Source organism: Taudactylus pleione, unplaced genomic scaffold (assembly GCF_031769625.1).
Source record: "Taudactylus pleione unplaced genomic scaffold, aTauple2 ptg000206l, whole genome shotgun sequence".
NCBI lineage: Eukaryota > Metazoa > Chordata > Amphibia > Anura > Myobatrachidae > Taudactylus > Taudactylus pleione.
The window spans coordinates 6017344-6030826 of record NW_028284608.1 but is presented as its reverse complement, the minus strand read 5'-3'; the positions used below and the strand labels follow the sequence as shown (position 1 = coordinate 6030826).

The window sequence follows — 13483 nt, the reverse complement described above, 5'->3', positions numbered from 1 at the left end:
CAGGGCAGCATAGCACAGCACAACACTACACTGCACTACACTACACTACACAGCCCAGCCAGCCCTAACTCCCACCCTCCCTCTTCACTGTCCACAGCCGAGTGAGAAAATGGCGCCGACGCGGATACCTTATATAGAATCCAAAACCCGCGAGACCCGGAAGGCGGGATGATGACGTTTTGCCTCGATTTCAGATCCGAGTCAGGCGGGAAAAGTCGAGCCTGACTCGGATCGGGGGGGGTTCGGATTTCAGAAATCCGAACCCGCTCACCCCTAATACATACAGATATTAATAATTGTTAAAATATCACATGATACATATAACTAGTTCTATCTTAAATGGCCTAAAGATAAATCAGTTGAGAATTGACTAAAGATTATAGAACACAGCACCTAGTATGGTGATTGAATTGAATGTCTCTCAATATATTTGGTGACAATATCACTTTAATTAGAGTGTCCCGGTACATTCCATAATTGCCAAAAGTAATAATCCAGCATACAATATATCTGATGATATTGAATTTATCCTGCTAATCAGCCAGGTAATTTCCCTCCTCATATAAAGATGTTTGTTTGTACACACGGTAGATGTCCCGTGAGGGTATTAATCAATAACTGGCCAAAACTAAGCCAGTGACTCAGGATATGCTCACCCCGCTGATGTGCTCAAAGTCCACAGGGCTTCCTGTATTAATCCGGCTGTGAGAGAATTGGATGTGATCACGGCACCGATCTGCCCTCTGCTGAGACAGTGTCCTACAATATAGCAGCGGCCGCACTGTAACAAGAACAGTGTGGCAATAGCGATAGTCACATGATCGGCACACCAGCATCCTGGGCGGTCTAGTTATGGCTGCTGGACGTCTTTGACCAAGATTAAGTGGCTGGGGATCCCTCTGATGCGTTTCGCCCCATTGCTTACAGATGCGAATATAGGATTTTCTTGGTTGGGGTGTGTATATATATATATTATACTTGCCTACCCTCCCGATTTGGTCGGGAGCCTCCCGAAAATCGGGTGCCGCTCCCGACCTCCCGGGAAGGCAGGCAATTCTCCCGGCTGCCGCCCAACCCTCCTGTCCCCCCCGCAATGACCCCTGCAACCCCCGCAGCGGAGGGGGCCGGTGACGCGATTCGCGTCATTTTGGCCCCGCCCCCTGCTACACAATGCCTATTTTATCGGCATTGCATAGCGGGGGCGGGGCCAAACTGACGCCATATATATGAAGGGATCAGGGAGTAAGTGCAGATAGGTAGTGGGGAGTATGCAGGGGTCAGGGAGGTAGTGGTGAGTCACCTTTGCAGTGCTGGTCAGTTGTGGGTAAATTAGACCACTACACAAGTACTAACATTATGCCACACTGTAGTGCCCCCCATATTATGCCACAGTGTAGTGCATCTACATTATACCACACTATAATGCCTCCCACATTATGCCACACTGTAGTGCACCGCACATTATACCACCTGTAGTACCCAACCATTATGCCACAGTGTAGTGTATCTACATTATACCACACTGTAATTCCCCCCCCCACATTATACCACACTGTAGTTCCCCCCACATTATGCCACCTGTAGTGCCCACACATTATGCCACCTGTAGAGCCCACACATTATGCCACCTGTAGTGCCCACTTTATGTCACCTGTAGAGCCCCCACATTATGCCACCTGTAGTGTCCACACAGTGTACTCACCAGCAGCAGCAGTCCTCACAGCTTCACGAGTCACACTGTCACACCCATGAGGCTGCGCTGCTGCTGGGTCTGAGGAGCATGTGATGGGCTCCTCCAATCAGAGCTCAGCACATGTTCCTCTGACCCCACTGCAGAGAATACTGGGAGTTATTACCCAATAGTGCACTGCAGTGCTGAGTCTGACTGCACTGTGCTCTGTCCAGTCCCTTGCGTGTAGCTTCCGGACGGGTCAGTCACAGCCATGATGGATGCCCGGCAAGTAGCTGCACTGCACCTGCCATAGGAACGGTGCTGTAGGCCACGCCCCGTCTTTGGCTTGCTCAGGGCTGCGCGCGCTAGTGGTGGTGGTCCCTTTGTGTGGGGGTGCCCCGGGACGACCACCCCTGTTGCCCCCCCCTTAATCCGGCCCTGTCTGTGTGCGTAGCAGCTCCCTCTGCAATTTCTGTATCCCATGCAGAGAGCTCTGCCAATAGAGCTTTCTGTCTGTGGAGCCGCGGCAGCTCCATCGCGCCTGCGGCCAGTGCAGAGACGGAGACAATGCTATCTCTGTCTCTGAAAAACAAATTTGGTCCGTCAGGAGGAGTTTCTGGGTACTTAGAAATCCCCCCTCGTGCGCGTATGCTGGTGGTACTTGAGTACTGGAGTTGATAGCATATCTATATTCATCTCTCACCACAATGCAAGTTATATAGCAGTGGTTCCCAAATTCTGTCCTCAAGTCACCCTAGCAGTCCAGGTTTTAAGGCTATCCATGCTCAAGCACAGATGGCTTGATTAGCACCTCAGTCAGTTTGATTTAATCATCTGTGCTCATGCATGGATATCCTTAAAATCTGGACTGCAAGGACCGAGTTTGAGAACCACTGTTATATAGTATTTTCACTGCATTACAATAAACCAAAGCTATGGTCACGCTGCAGCAATTATGAGCTATTATGAGTCAGTTCCTGTTTCACTGCTCATGTGCCATAAAATGACTTTTTTTTCTGTTTTATTTAATCTTATAGCTCCATATGGCAATATGAATTAATATTTTCTGTCAGAAATTATCTAGAAAAATGATAAGCATGCAGCATAAGACACTGAAGAGTGGTATAGTTACTGTAGACCAGGCCAGGAAACGGAATAATGAAGTGGATCAGTCAAAGAATGTAGTAATGTAGGCTGGCTGTAGTACAGATCTGGATGATCTTTGGGGGGGGGGGAGGGTACATTAAGGCTTTTCCTGCTCACGGCTACTAACACTGTAGATTTTCTGTGCACAGTCTGCTAGCTCCACACATCATTCCCACCCCCCCTCCTGCTTATTAACACATGGTCCTGTGAGGCTTAGGGGCTGGTCTGTCTAGTGAAAATCACATTGCAATTTATTTTTCCTCTTCTTTTTTATTTGCACTTTAAGGAAATTGTGGGATATTCGGCCTGGAAAAGCCCAAAGGAAACAGTCTGCAAGGATAGCCCTGTGTAATTAGATGGGGTAATGCTGTCCCCCCCCTCCCATAATGGATAATTGAGGTGGTGGGAGGGATCTACTTGCTGCAGTCAATAACATATACATACTTAGATACATAATATGCTGGCGCTATGTAAATGATAATAAATAGACACGCGTGTGGAGGAATGACATTGTCACAGGAAGGCGGTCATCTGCGATTTTTCCAGTGCAGAGGTTTCGCCCTAGTCCCTACTAGTAACATGTGCCACAATGTAGCAGCAGAGAACAAGCATCTCTGACAGGAAAAGGGGAGGGGGCATATCCTGCAATATACTAAATATCTTTGTTTTATTGATGCAGAAAGAAAACAATGTACTATAGCTTAGTGGACTGTTCATGCTGATTGCTACAAAGTAAGAGTGTGTTACATTGGTGATACAGTGTGTCTGCTGGAGGTGGAGCCACATCCCCACACAGCCATCACTCAGTGGGTTTGGGCTGGAGGATGTAGTGAGACCTCTGCTGTGCTTGCTGACTATATTTCCTTTTTTTTTTTCCTTCCAGAGCTGCTGAAGACTGGAGAGTCCTCTCTCTCTCTCTCTCTCCTCTCCCCACCCCTCCTATTCCTCCCCCTTTCAGCCTCCCACTTGTGCTGCATGCAGACCCTAGTTCTGCTGCTGCACCTCTGCAGAGACAGGAGGGAGGGGGATCCAGGGCGTCCATCCTTACAATGTATCTTATTTATTATTAGAGGATCTGGAACCCTGAAGAATTGAACCCAAGGGCTTCCCATTTTGGAATACCTCCCATTATTTATTTGCTCCTGTTTATTTAAATTTTTCTTCCCAAATGGCACGACCACATCTTGAACACTGGATAGCCTTGTTGCTATAGGAATACCGTTTGGATTGCTTCTTTACTCTGAATCAGGAGAAAAAGGATTACACATAGAGACACCTATAAATATATTTTTTGGTAGAAAATGGAGAATGATATATTTGCTCCAGTCCTGGAAAATTTCATGAGCAGCCCTCTAGTGAGCTGGGTAAGCCCTTGTCTTTATGTGTCTCCCTGCAGATCGGGCCAGGCTGATCCATGTGGTGCTATGTGCACATTAACCTCCTCTTTTCTTTCCAGATCAAGACTTTTGGAGCCTTGGTGAAAGGCAGCGGGACCCTGCTGGATGAATATGTGGCTTTAGTGGACGGTGTGTTTCTGAATGAGGTCATGTTTCAAATGTAAGTGGAAATAAAAAAATAAAACCCTTATTTTTTTCTGGGCATCATCCTCCAGATTTCTCCTGTGTTCTAAGTTCAGCTGACTAGGCATAAATAATAACGTATCCGTTACACAAGCCTTTCGGCCATAGCTGCTGCTGCTGCAGAACCTCATGGGAGACCAAGTTATCAGAGGACAATCTTGTGAGTGATATAAAGCATGGCATAATATCTTGACTGTCAGTTTTGATTCCCCCACCTAAGAGGTTCTGCAGCAGCTACACAGTGTGCTAAGCTATATCCTCGTGGGGTATTTCCAGTTCTAACACAAACCAACTCTAGTGGAAATTGTAAGAAATCTGATTCCTCCCAGGCTTTCCTGTCTGGATTCCAGAGGAAAAAAAAAAAAAAAAGCATGAGATGATCTAGTTGCAGGTTTGATTATTCATAGCGGTACTGACAGCTTTACAAAAGCAGCAGGGGCCTAGCTGAAAGTCTGTATTGCTGAGTGGTAGGGCCAGTACCCTGTCATCTTACATGGCTGACAGGGAGGGCTTGATTGACTTTGACACCTATGCACAATGGCTAAAGGATTGAATTAAATGACCCGCCCCTCCTTGTTAAGCTTACAAGTAAAGGTAATGAGCTTGAGACATGGCCACTTAAATAGAACTGGAACTCATGTTTGTACAAAACTGTAGATTTGTATTTTTACTTTTCTCTTTCTGTTATGTTCAGGAAGAGAGGGTAGAGAAGGAAAACCTATCTCGCATAGAATCAGAGACCATGTGCAGAGCACGATAGGCTGCAGTAAAAGATAAGGAAGTTCTGTGCTTCCAGCCCAGTGATGTCACAACATCCCCAGATGGACAGATCTTGTTTCATAACTACTCCTATCTGTTCTGATTTATGGATAGTTGCCCGAACAGTTACTGATGTAGAGTGTGCACGAAACCCATCATATTAATATAACCCATCATAATACTAGTTTCTATATATATTTTTATTTTACTTTTTCCAATTAAACAATAGAATATCCAATATTTGTGTCCTCACATGACTCGCATAGTCATAATATCTAACGCAGTACAGGGCAATCAGCTGGTAGGGCATACTGGGATTTGTAGTTCCACAGCTGCTGATTTCTAACATAGATGTTGTACAGGACAGATGCACATTTTGGCTTTTTACAAAATGAGCTCCTCTTCTTACGCTCGGGTTTTCCTCATAATATTGGCTTTAAAATAACCATTTGTTTTATATTCTGGATTCAGTTCTGGCCTGGTACATTGTGTACAGAGCGCTTGTCTTACGATATATAAGGCTGAGATGAGCGATCTATGAGCTGAGATCCTGTAAATAAATGCGCTGCCGGCAGGGGGAGAGTGACCAATACATGGATAATATTTCCCTGAAATAGCCATACAATAGAAGGAGGAAATATGACACTGTATGACCACGCTTGTTTATTCACCGCTTGCCTGGAGAGGGCAATGAATCAGTTTCCTTCTCTACAAAGAATTGTGCATTCAGTATACTGTTATATTTATCAAAATAGTGTGAAGGAAACATTGTATTTTGTATTATTTCATTATGGACTTGTAATGGAAATATGCCAAACATTAGATTATCATGGTGTGCTGATTGTCGTTTGTACCATATATTTTCAGACTACTATGTAACCTAATACTTTGTGTGTAGCTGAGTAAGTTGGTGCACTTTTCTGTCCCTCCAAACCCCCCACACGCCACACCTTAAGTCTGATGACTGTATGTTTTCAGTAATGTTATACATGTAAAACAGAGTGCCCAGATATGCACATAGTGATTAAAGGGTCTATGTACTAAAAGCCTGGAAGAGAGAAAAAGTGGTTGGTACTTTATCTCCATCCAGTCAGCTCCTAACTGTCCTTTTACAGGTTGTTTGAAAAATGACAGGAGCTGGAGCTGATTGGTTGGTACTTTATCTCTCTCCAAGGCTTAGTACATAGACCCCTGTATCTTACAATTGATAGCCATCTATCTGAAACCCTACAGTTTAATGCTACATTAATGAGTCACATAATTATTATAAATTATGCTGTGAAAAGTATTACATTACTGTTCTGTACTATTATGTTGTCATTGTATTATGTGTACGGGTTCTCAGGTAACAAAAGTGCTACCTGCTTTATACTCCATGTCATGGTGGATTGTGTCCTTTTATGGATATAGATGATGTCATATGGTGATTGAGAGGGAAAATGTATTAAACCATCTAAAGAGGTAAAGTGGGGAGGTTCCCTATAGCAAACCAATCAACTGATAGCTATCATTTTAACAACTACATGCTATAAAATAATAGCTAGAAGCTGATTGGTTGCTATGGGCATTGTTTCCAGCTTTCCTCTTTAGAAGGCTTGATACATTTCCCCCTGACAGTCCCTAGGAAATGAACTAGTGAAGGTGCTAGAAACAATATGGACCAAATGTTATAGGCTCTGATTTGCTGGTCCCAGTACATTTAAAGTTTTAAGGCAAAAACAACCTGGTCCAGCCTTTAATAATAATCTGATTTTGTGGTAAAACAAATCGCCGCTTTAAATCTAGCAGCTGTTTCGCCAGAACCATTCAGGACCAGCAAATCAGAACCTATTACATTTTGGCCTACAACTCTTTGCATCCACATTTAATATGCTCAATGTACAATGGCCTGCTCAGCTGTTGTTTCTAGCCAGGGCTTCTGAATTCGCCATGCAGTCTGTACTGCACACAGTTCAGGGAGATGTATCAAACCTTTAGAGAGAGATAAAGTACCAACTGATCAGCTCCTGTCATTTTTCAAATACAGTCTGTAACATGGCATTTAAGAGCTGATTGGTTGATACTTTATCTCTCCATTTGATACATCTCCCTCACAGTCTGGATCCAGGTCACAGGTGGCTCATTAATTTAAAATTACGTATGTTGAACCATTATAGGGTGAGTTTCAGTTATTTTTTGTCAATCCGTTAGTCATGGACACCCAACGGTGCTATTCAATTGTTGCTCAGATCGGGCGCTGGTCGCACCTACAGTGAATGCACCAGCTAAACCCATCTAAAGTACCTCAGGACGGTGCAAGCAGAAATCTGGTCAGTGGCGGCACTTGTGCCAGATTGGAGCAACAATTAAATAGCTCCGTCGGGCACCTATAAAACCCTTGAATCACCCCTCCCCAGTGGTGTTCAGTACCTTCAGAAGAGTCAGTGCAAATTGTACAGTCACTGAATTAAGCATAGGCCATTAGATGAATTGAACTGTCTTCATATAGATATTTGGCTTAAAAACACCCAAAAAAGCTCTGTGTATAGAAAAAGGTGTATTAGGGAACGTACACAACAATACTTCAAAGCTCCTTCCGTTTACTTGGAACTGTGGGCCTGATTCAGACCCTCTCGCAAGCGGGTCGATAGTGGCCCAGTGCGCACGCGCGAGCGCAAAAAGCACTCGCTCCGTGGCTCACTACAAAAGGGAAGGCTGTCGATGTTGATCGACAGCTCGCCCCGTTTTTTAGGCATGGCCGGAGGGTGGCTTTACAAACGGAGGCGTTCCCAAGCGAACGCCTGCCGTTTGTGGGCGGCCCCACTGATATCACCAGTGATGTCAGTGAGAGAGCTTCCGTCTCTATTAGAGCCAGAAGCTCTCTGGGGCTTGCGGCCACGAGACCCTACCACAAGGGTCTCATCGCAAACCCGATGGACACGATGGTCTTGACCATCGCGACCATCATCCTGGCCGCTCGCAATAGCTGTGAGTGGTCACCCACAGCTATGCGAGCGGCCAGGAGGCCGCAACAAAAAAAAACCAGCGGCCGCCCTGATTCAGAGCGAGCGCCTCTGAATCAGGCCCTGTGTACTATTTGACTTGATTAGAATTTTTTTTAATCACAATTGTTATTAGTTTGTGTGTGTACACGGTCACGCGCTGGTCGTACATGTTTACAAGCATGTTCAGCACAATGAATGTAATATAATAGTTGTGTTTCTGTTGTTGCTGTAATTCTGCCCCTGGCGTAAATCGCTTGAAAACTCCTGATGTAAAGGGCATATGACAAACATGGAGTCCTGCATCAGAAAATGTACACAAAACGCTTGCTGTTCCTTATAGCCGTTTCCATGGTGACTGGGAACCTGGGGCACTGAATGTGTTCCTGTATTGATGTGGTACAATATACTAGTGTATGAACTCGATCTATCATGCTTGTTCAGTCCTTTTCCTCATTGTATCATAGTTGGTGTGTTGAAAAAAAGAAAGAAAGTGTGTTACTCCGGGATTCCAAACATTATTTTCTCCTGAGTAAAGATTCTCTCTATAGGGTTTAGCTACAAATCCGTATTATTGCCATTTTAGGTGTAGAATGGAAGTAGTTGTCCGTATGTTCTTCCTGAGTAGCAAATACGGTAGCAGCTAGCTCAGAGTTATAGGTAGAAATATATTGTTATTACTGTGGCGTTCATGCCAAGTACCTGCTGTTAGGCTGTAATAAAATACGGACAGTGGCATCCTGACACCATTAGGTAAGTATACTACCATTAACCCTAACCAGTGGTGGCTCCAGAGGTGGGGCTGCAGCACAGTCCAAAATTCTCAAATAGGGGAGCCACACCAACTGCCAGTGAGTCCTGGCGATGTTTGACAGCATTTTGGGTGGCAGTTGGTGTGGCTCCCCTATTTAAACCTAACCTCCCCCTCCCCGCACCCTAAACATAAGCCTCCCCCCGTGTCTAACCCTAGCCCTCCCCCTAGTGACTTACCCTAACCCTCCCCTAACCCGATACTTGCCTTCGGGAAGCCGGAGGTCGGGATACTGGAGCAGGGTTGCTGACCACATCCCGTTCAATTTCTATGTTAAAGCATGTTATTCTCCCCATAGTGTGTGAATGTGGTCAGAATGTTCATGCTCGTGTCTGTTTTTGTTTCTTCAGTATGTTGTATCTTTATTGTAAATGCTGATTGAACAGCGACTTGATATTTGTGATGAGCATTGACAAGAGATATGGCTGCAGATATTTAGCGCATCACGTTATTACTTTTTTATATATATATTTGATGTGGGAATAATATCAGAGGGACCAGCCTGTTGGGGTCTTAAAGTTATTATGGGGTCTCTTTATTAAACCTTGTTAGCTGAAAAAAAATATATTTTCACTGAATAAAAGCTCCGTTCACACTTCTCAACATTAATCAACGCTACAGATGTCAACAGCGTTTCACATACTTTTTGCCAATTGTCGCTGTCCCCCTTAGAGCTCTATGGGAACAAAGCAACGTGTCACTTTAGCAAGCAGCAAACAAGCAAAGTGTTTTGCCGCTTGGCTAATAAACTTGGGGCTCTATTTAACAAGCAGTGATGAGCAATATTTACGTAGTTTTCTGCTGGAGAAGGGGATATCACTATTTTGGGCAATTGTAACAACGGGTTTACCTCAGAAATTATTTGTTTCCCTTGCAGCACCTACAATTATACATTAGTTTGGTACGGGGACTGTGATGCATTGTCCGTCCGTAAATCCATATATGACCCTGCGATAAGCTGAGCTTATTGCATTTTGTGGAAAAACCATGACCCCATTTCAAAATGGCGTTATGCGGTTCTTACCTGTCCTCTATCTGCGGCAAAAAGTAGTAATGTGCATGATACCGTAGATCTATAATCTTTCTAATTTCACCCCCTTTCTTGTTTTTATGGCAAAATGCACTCTGTTATGGACCTGAAAACTGTGCGCCCTGACATAATAATAATATTAATTATTATTATCATCCTTTTTTTTGTAGTGTCGGCCTTTTACAGAGCACTGAATAATCACACAATTATTTCTTTACACACTTCCCTACCCCCAGTGGACCTTACAAACTTCTTTTCCAGCATAGGCATCAAAAATGGACACTAGGGGCAATTTAGTCGGAAGTCAATTAATTAACCTGTGTGTTTTTGGAACGGTTTGCAGTCAGGAAGCCGATGGTCGAAATGCTGACCGCCGGCTTCCCGACTGTGCAATTCCAATGGGACAAATGATAGGCGTCGAAATCCCGGCTATAGTTAGTGTACTTACCGATCGGGATTTTCATTGGTACCAGTCTTCCAGCTTCGGGATTCAAACCGCCGGCCATAGGTCCGGCGTCATTCATACAGATCCCGGTACGCAGTCAGGAAGCCGACGGTCGAAATAAATGCCGACCGCCAGCTACCTGACTGTGCAATCCCGACAGGGGACAGAACGTTGTAGGAAACTAGGAATACCTGGAAGAAATCCTTGCAAACATGGGGAGAACATATTACTCATGCATGGGTATTTCCCTGTAATGCGTCGTGCCTCTAATTGCACCGCTAAGATCACAGAAGAGTCACACACATATTACAGAGGTACCAAAACTGGTTTGTTGCAGTGTCTGCAGTACTAAGCACAGGGGCTAGACAGGTGGACAGTGGTTGATGGCGACTTCGTCCCTTAGGTGTGGGACCGGTATGACATTTCTGCATGAGGTTAAGATGCAACGTTGTCGTGTTTTAAATATGGAATTAAATGGTACATTTAATTTCCGTAAGTTATGAATTCGATGAAAAAAAGAGATCTACATCAAAAAATCCCTGCATATTACTATTACAGTTTTACAAGCACTGGAAAATAACCCCACACCCTGCTCTGTGTACCATGGTAAAATATTTAAGCAGTCAATGATTCTGTGTTTGTCTGATGTGCTGCACTGGCAGGAATTTTGCGATGTGGCAGTGAAGCCTGTACCTGTACCATCGCCCCTGCCATACTGTATAGTCGTCGGTTTTAGCTTTTGTGGCGTCAGTTTTTGTTTTTACAATAAAAAAGCAATACAAACAGATGGGGAACATGGGAAAATTGCTAGATAAGGCTTCTACAGTTTTACTGCGTAAGCCTTCAAGGTTAATAAGATCCCATTTCGAATCAAAACGTTTTCAATTGCATTGTGAGGTCTGTTTTGCGTATAAATTTGTTATACTTACAATGTTCTATACCTTACTTATATAGGTACGGTGAATATCATTCTTGGAACTGATGTACACCCAAAATGGTTGCCTCAGCTCTGTACTAGTGTAATATAGGTATTATGTACAGCGCTGCTCGTTTTCACCATTCCGAATCCTTTTCTCATTCAAACTCGTTCAGTGGATTATGCAAATAACGAAAAAATATAACACATTGTGCATATATCACAATTACAAATGAGCATGCTCTGTGCCTTGAGATAGGGTGAATTGCAGCCACAAATAGAGGAATAACCAGACTTTCCTGATATTGAAACAGTGTGGATGTTATCAGGGGCATTTAAAGAGAGGAGGGGGCCTCATGTGCAACCTCCGTGCGTGCCCCTTCCTCTCCGCCAGTGCAGTAAACTTTGCCAGCTCTGGCTTTGTGCCAGAGTCTACTGCGAATGCCGTCTATGCCATGTACCTGGAGACACCTTTTAGTGTGCATGCGCAAAGCACCGGGAAATGGCAACCAATTTTCCAGTGATGCCAGACTGTAGAACCAGCCAACGCGGGACTCCAGAGAGATAAGTATAATTATATTGGTGCAGGGTGTGCGGTGTGGGCACACCCTGCACCCATTATAGAGACTCAAAAAGTATCAATAATTGGAAAAACCAATTATCAGTATAGTGATTCCTTCGTGGGGCACTCTTTTGTACATAAATGATTTGTTAGTATAATTAAAAATTAGCTTTTACTATATCTCCACTAAAAGAATAGGGATTTGTTGTGCTCATTTATAAAATATGTAGTGTTGGCACTGAATGCAGGGGGGTAGGGTGTGTATCTGGGTGCTGCTGAGGTGTTGACCATTAATGCAATTGGTGGGGAGAGTGTGTCTCTGTGTGCTGCTGTAGTGTTGGCAGTGAATGCAGGGGGAAAGTAAGTGGATTCTGCTGGGGTGTTGGCAATGAATGCAGAGGAGAGAATGTGTGTCTGGGTGCTGCTTGGATTCTGCAAGTTATGAGTTATAAGATAAAAAAAAAAAAGAGCTGTACATCCTGCATATTACTATTACAATTTCACAAGCACTGAAAAATAACCCCACACTCTGCTCTGTGCACCATGGTAAAATATTTAAGCAGTCACTGATTCTGTGGATTTGCCTGATGTGCTCCACGGACAGGAATTTTGCGTTGCGGCAGTGAAGCACGTACCACCGCCCCTGCCATATACTCGTCGGTTTTAGCTTTAGTGGTGTTACATTTTTTTTATTCAATTAAAAAGCTTATCAAACAGATGGGGAACATGGAAAAATTGCTAGCTAAGGCTTTTACAGTTGTTTTATTGCATAAGCCTTCAAAATTAATAAAATCGCATTTTGAATCAAAACATTTTCAGTTGTATATTTATATTGTTAGGTATATTTGTCTGTTTTGCATAAAAATGTATGCTTACAATGTTCTATAGCTTACTTATATGGCTAGGATGAATAATCTTTGGAACAGATGTACATCCAAAATGGTTGGGATGTTGGAAGTGAATGCAAGGGGGGAGTGTGTGACTGAGTGTGGTTGGGAGGTGTTGGTAGTGAATGTGGGTTAGGGGGAGTGTATGTCTGAATGCCACTGGGACTGTGGTGTTGGTAGTGAATACAAGCGGCGGGGAGGGGGCACCAACAGCTATGTCGCCTCCGGGCTCCTTGTATGAACGTACACCCCTGATTCACCAACACCTGCTGCACAGTAGTCATACGATTAGGTCGTTTTATTTTAATTTTTAGTTATTTGATTATTTTGCTTTTTAATTCACTAAGTTGCCGATCTGTCATTATCAGAAAGTGTCCAGCCACTGTACAGTATGTAATCCCTCTATTCGGCAGATGCCCCCTATTTGCAAACGACCTCGACGGCCGCTCCCAACCATGGGATAGTGTAGGTATGTTCTCTTCCGAAACATCACAGTGATGAACGTTTCCCGGGGTCGATGCTAGTAGAAAACAGAGGTGATGTCTATGGGATCTCTGCCAGAAAACGGATAATTGCTTCTTCTCTTCCTTTCATACCGCCTCACAACCCCACAACTTTACAGGTCAGGAATATGTTACTCACTATTTAATAAATGTAAGTGACTTAAAAAAAAATACAGCAGACCTGCCCGCCA

At 44.0% G+C, this 13483-nt stretch overlaps 1 protein-coding gene across 9 annotated transcripts in view; it reads left to right on the top strand.

Moving 5' to 3' along the window:
• Positions 1–3603: 3603 nt before the first annotated feature.
• CCDC88A (coiled-coil and HOOK domain protein 88A) overlaps positions 3604–13483 on the top strand; it is a 199402-nt gene continuing 189522 nt past the window's right edge. For all 9 annotated transcript variants that reach the window (XM_088478026.1, XM_088478025.1, XM_088478024.1 and 6 more), the window contains exons 1-2: positions 3604–4182; positions 4275–4375. In XM_088478026.1, coding sequence (XP_088334152.1) covers positions 4120–4182; positions 4275–4375 — 164 coding nt within the window. In that variant the 5' untranslated portion in view covers positions 3604–4119. The remainder of the gene's footprint in view (positions 4183–4274; positions 4376–13483) is intronic.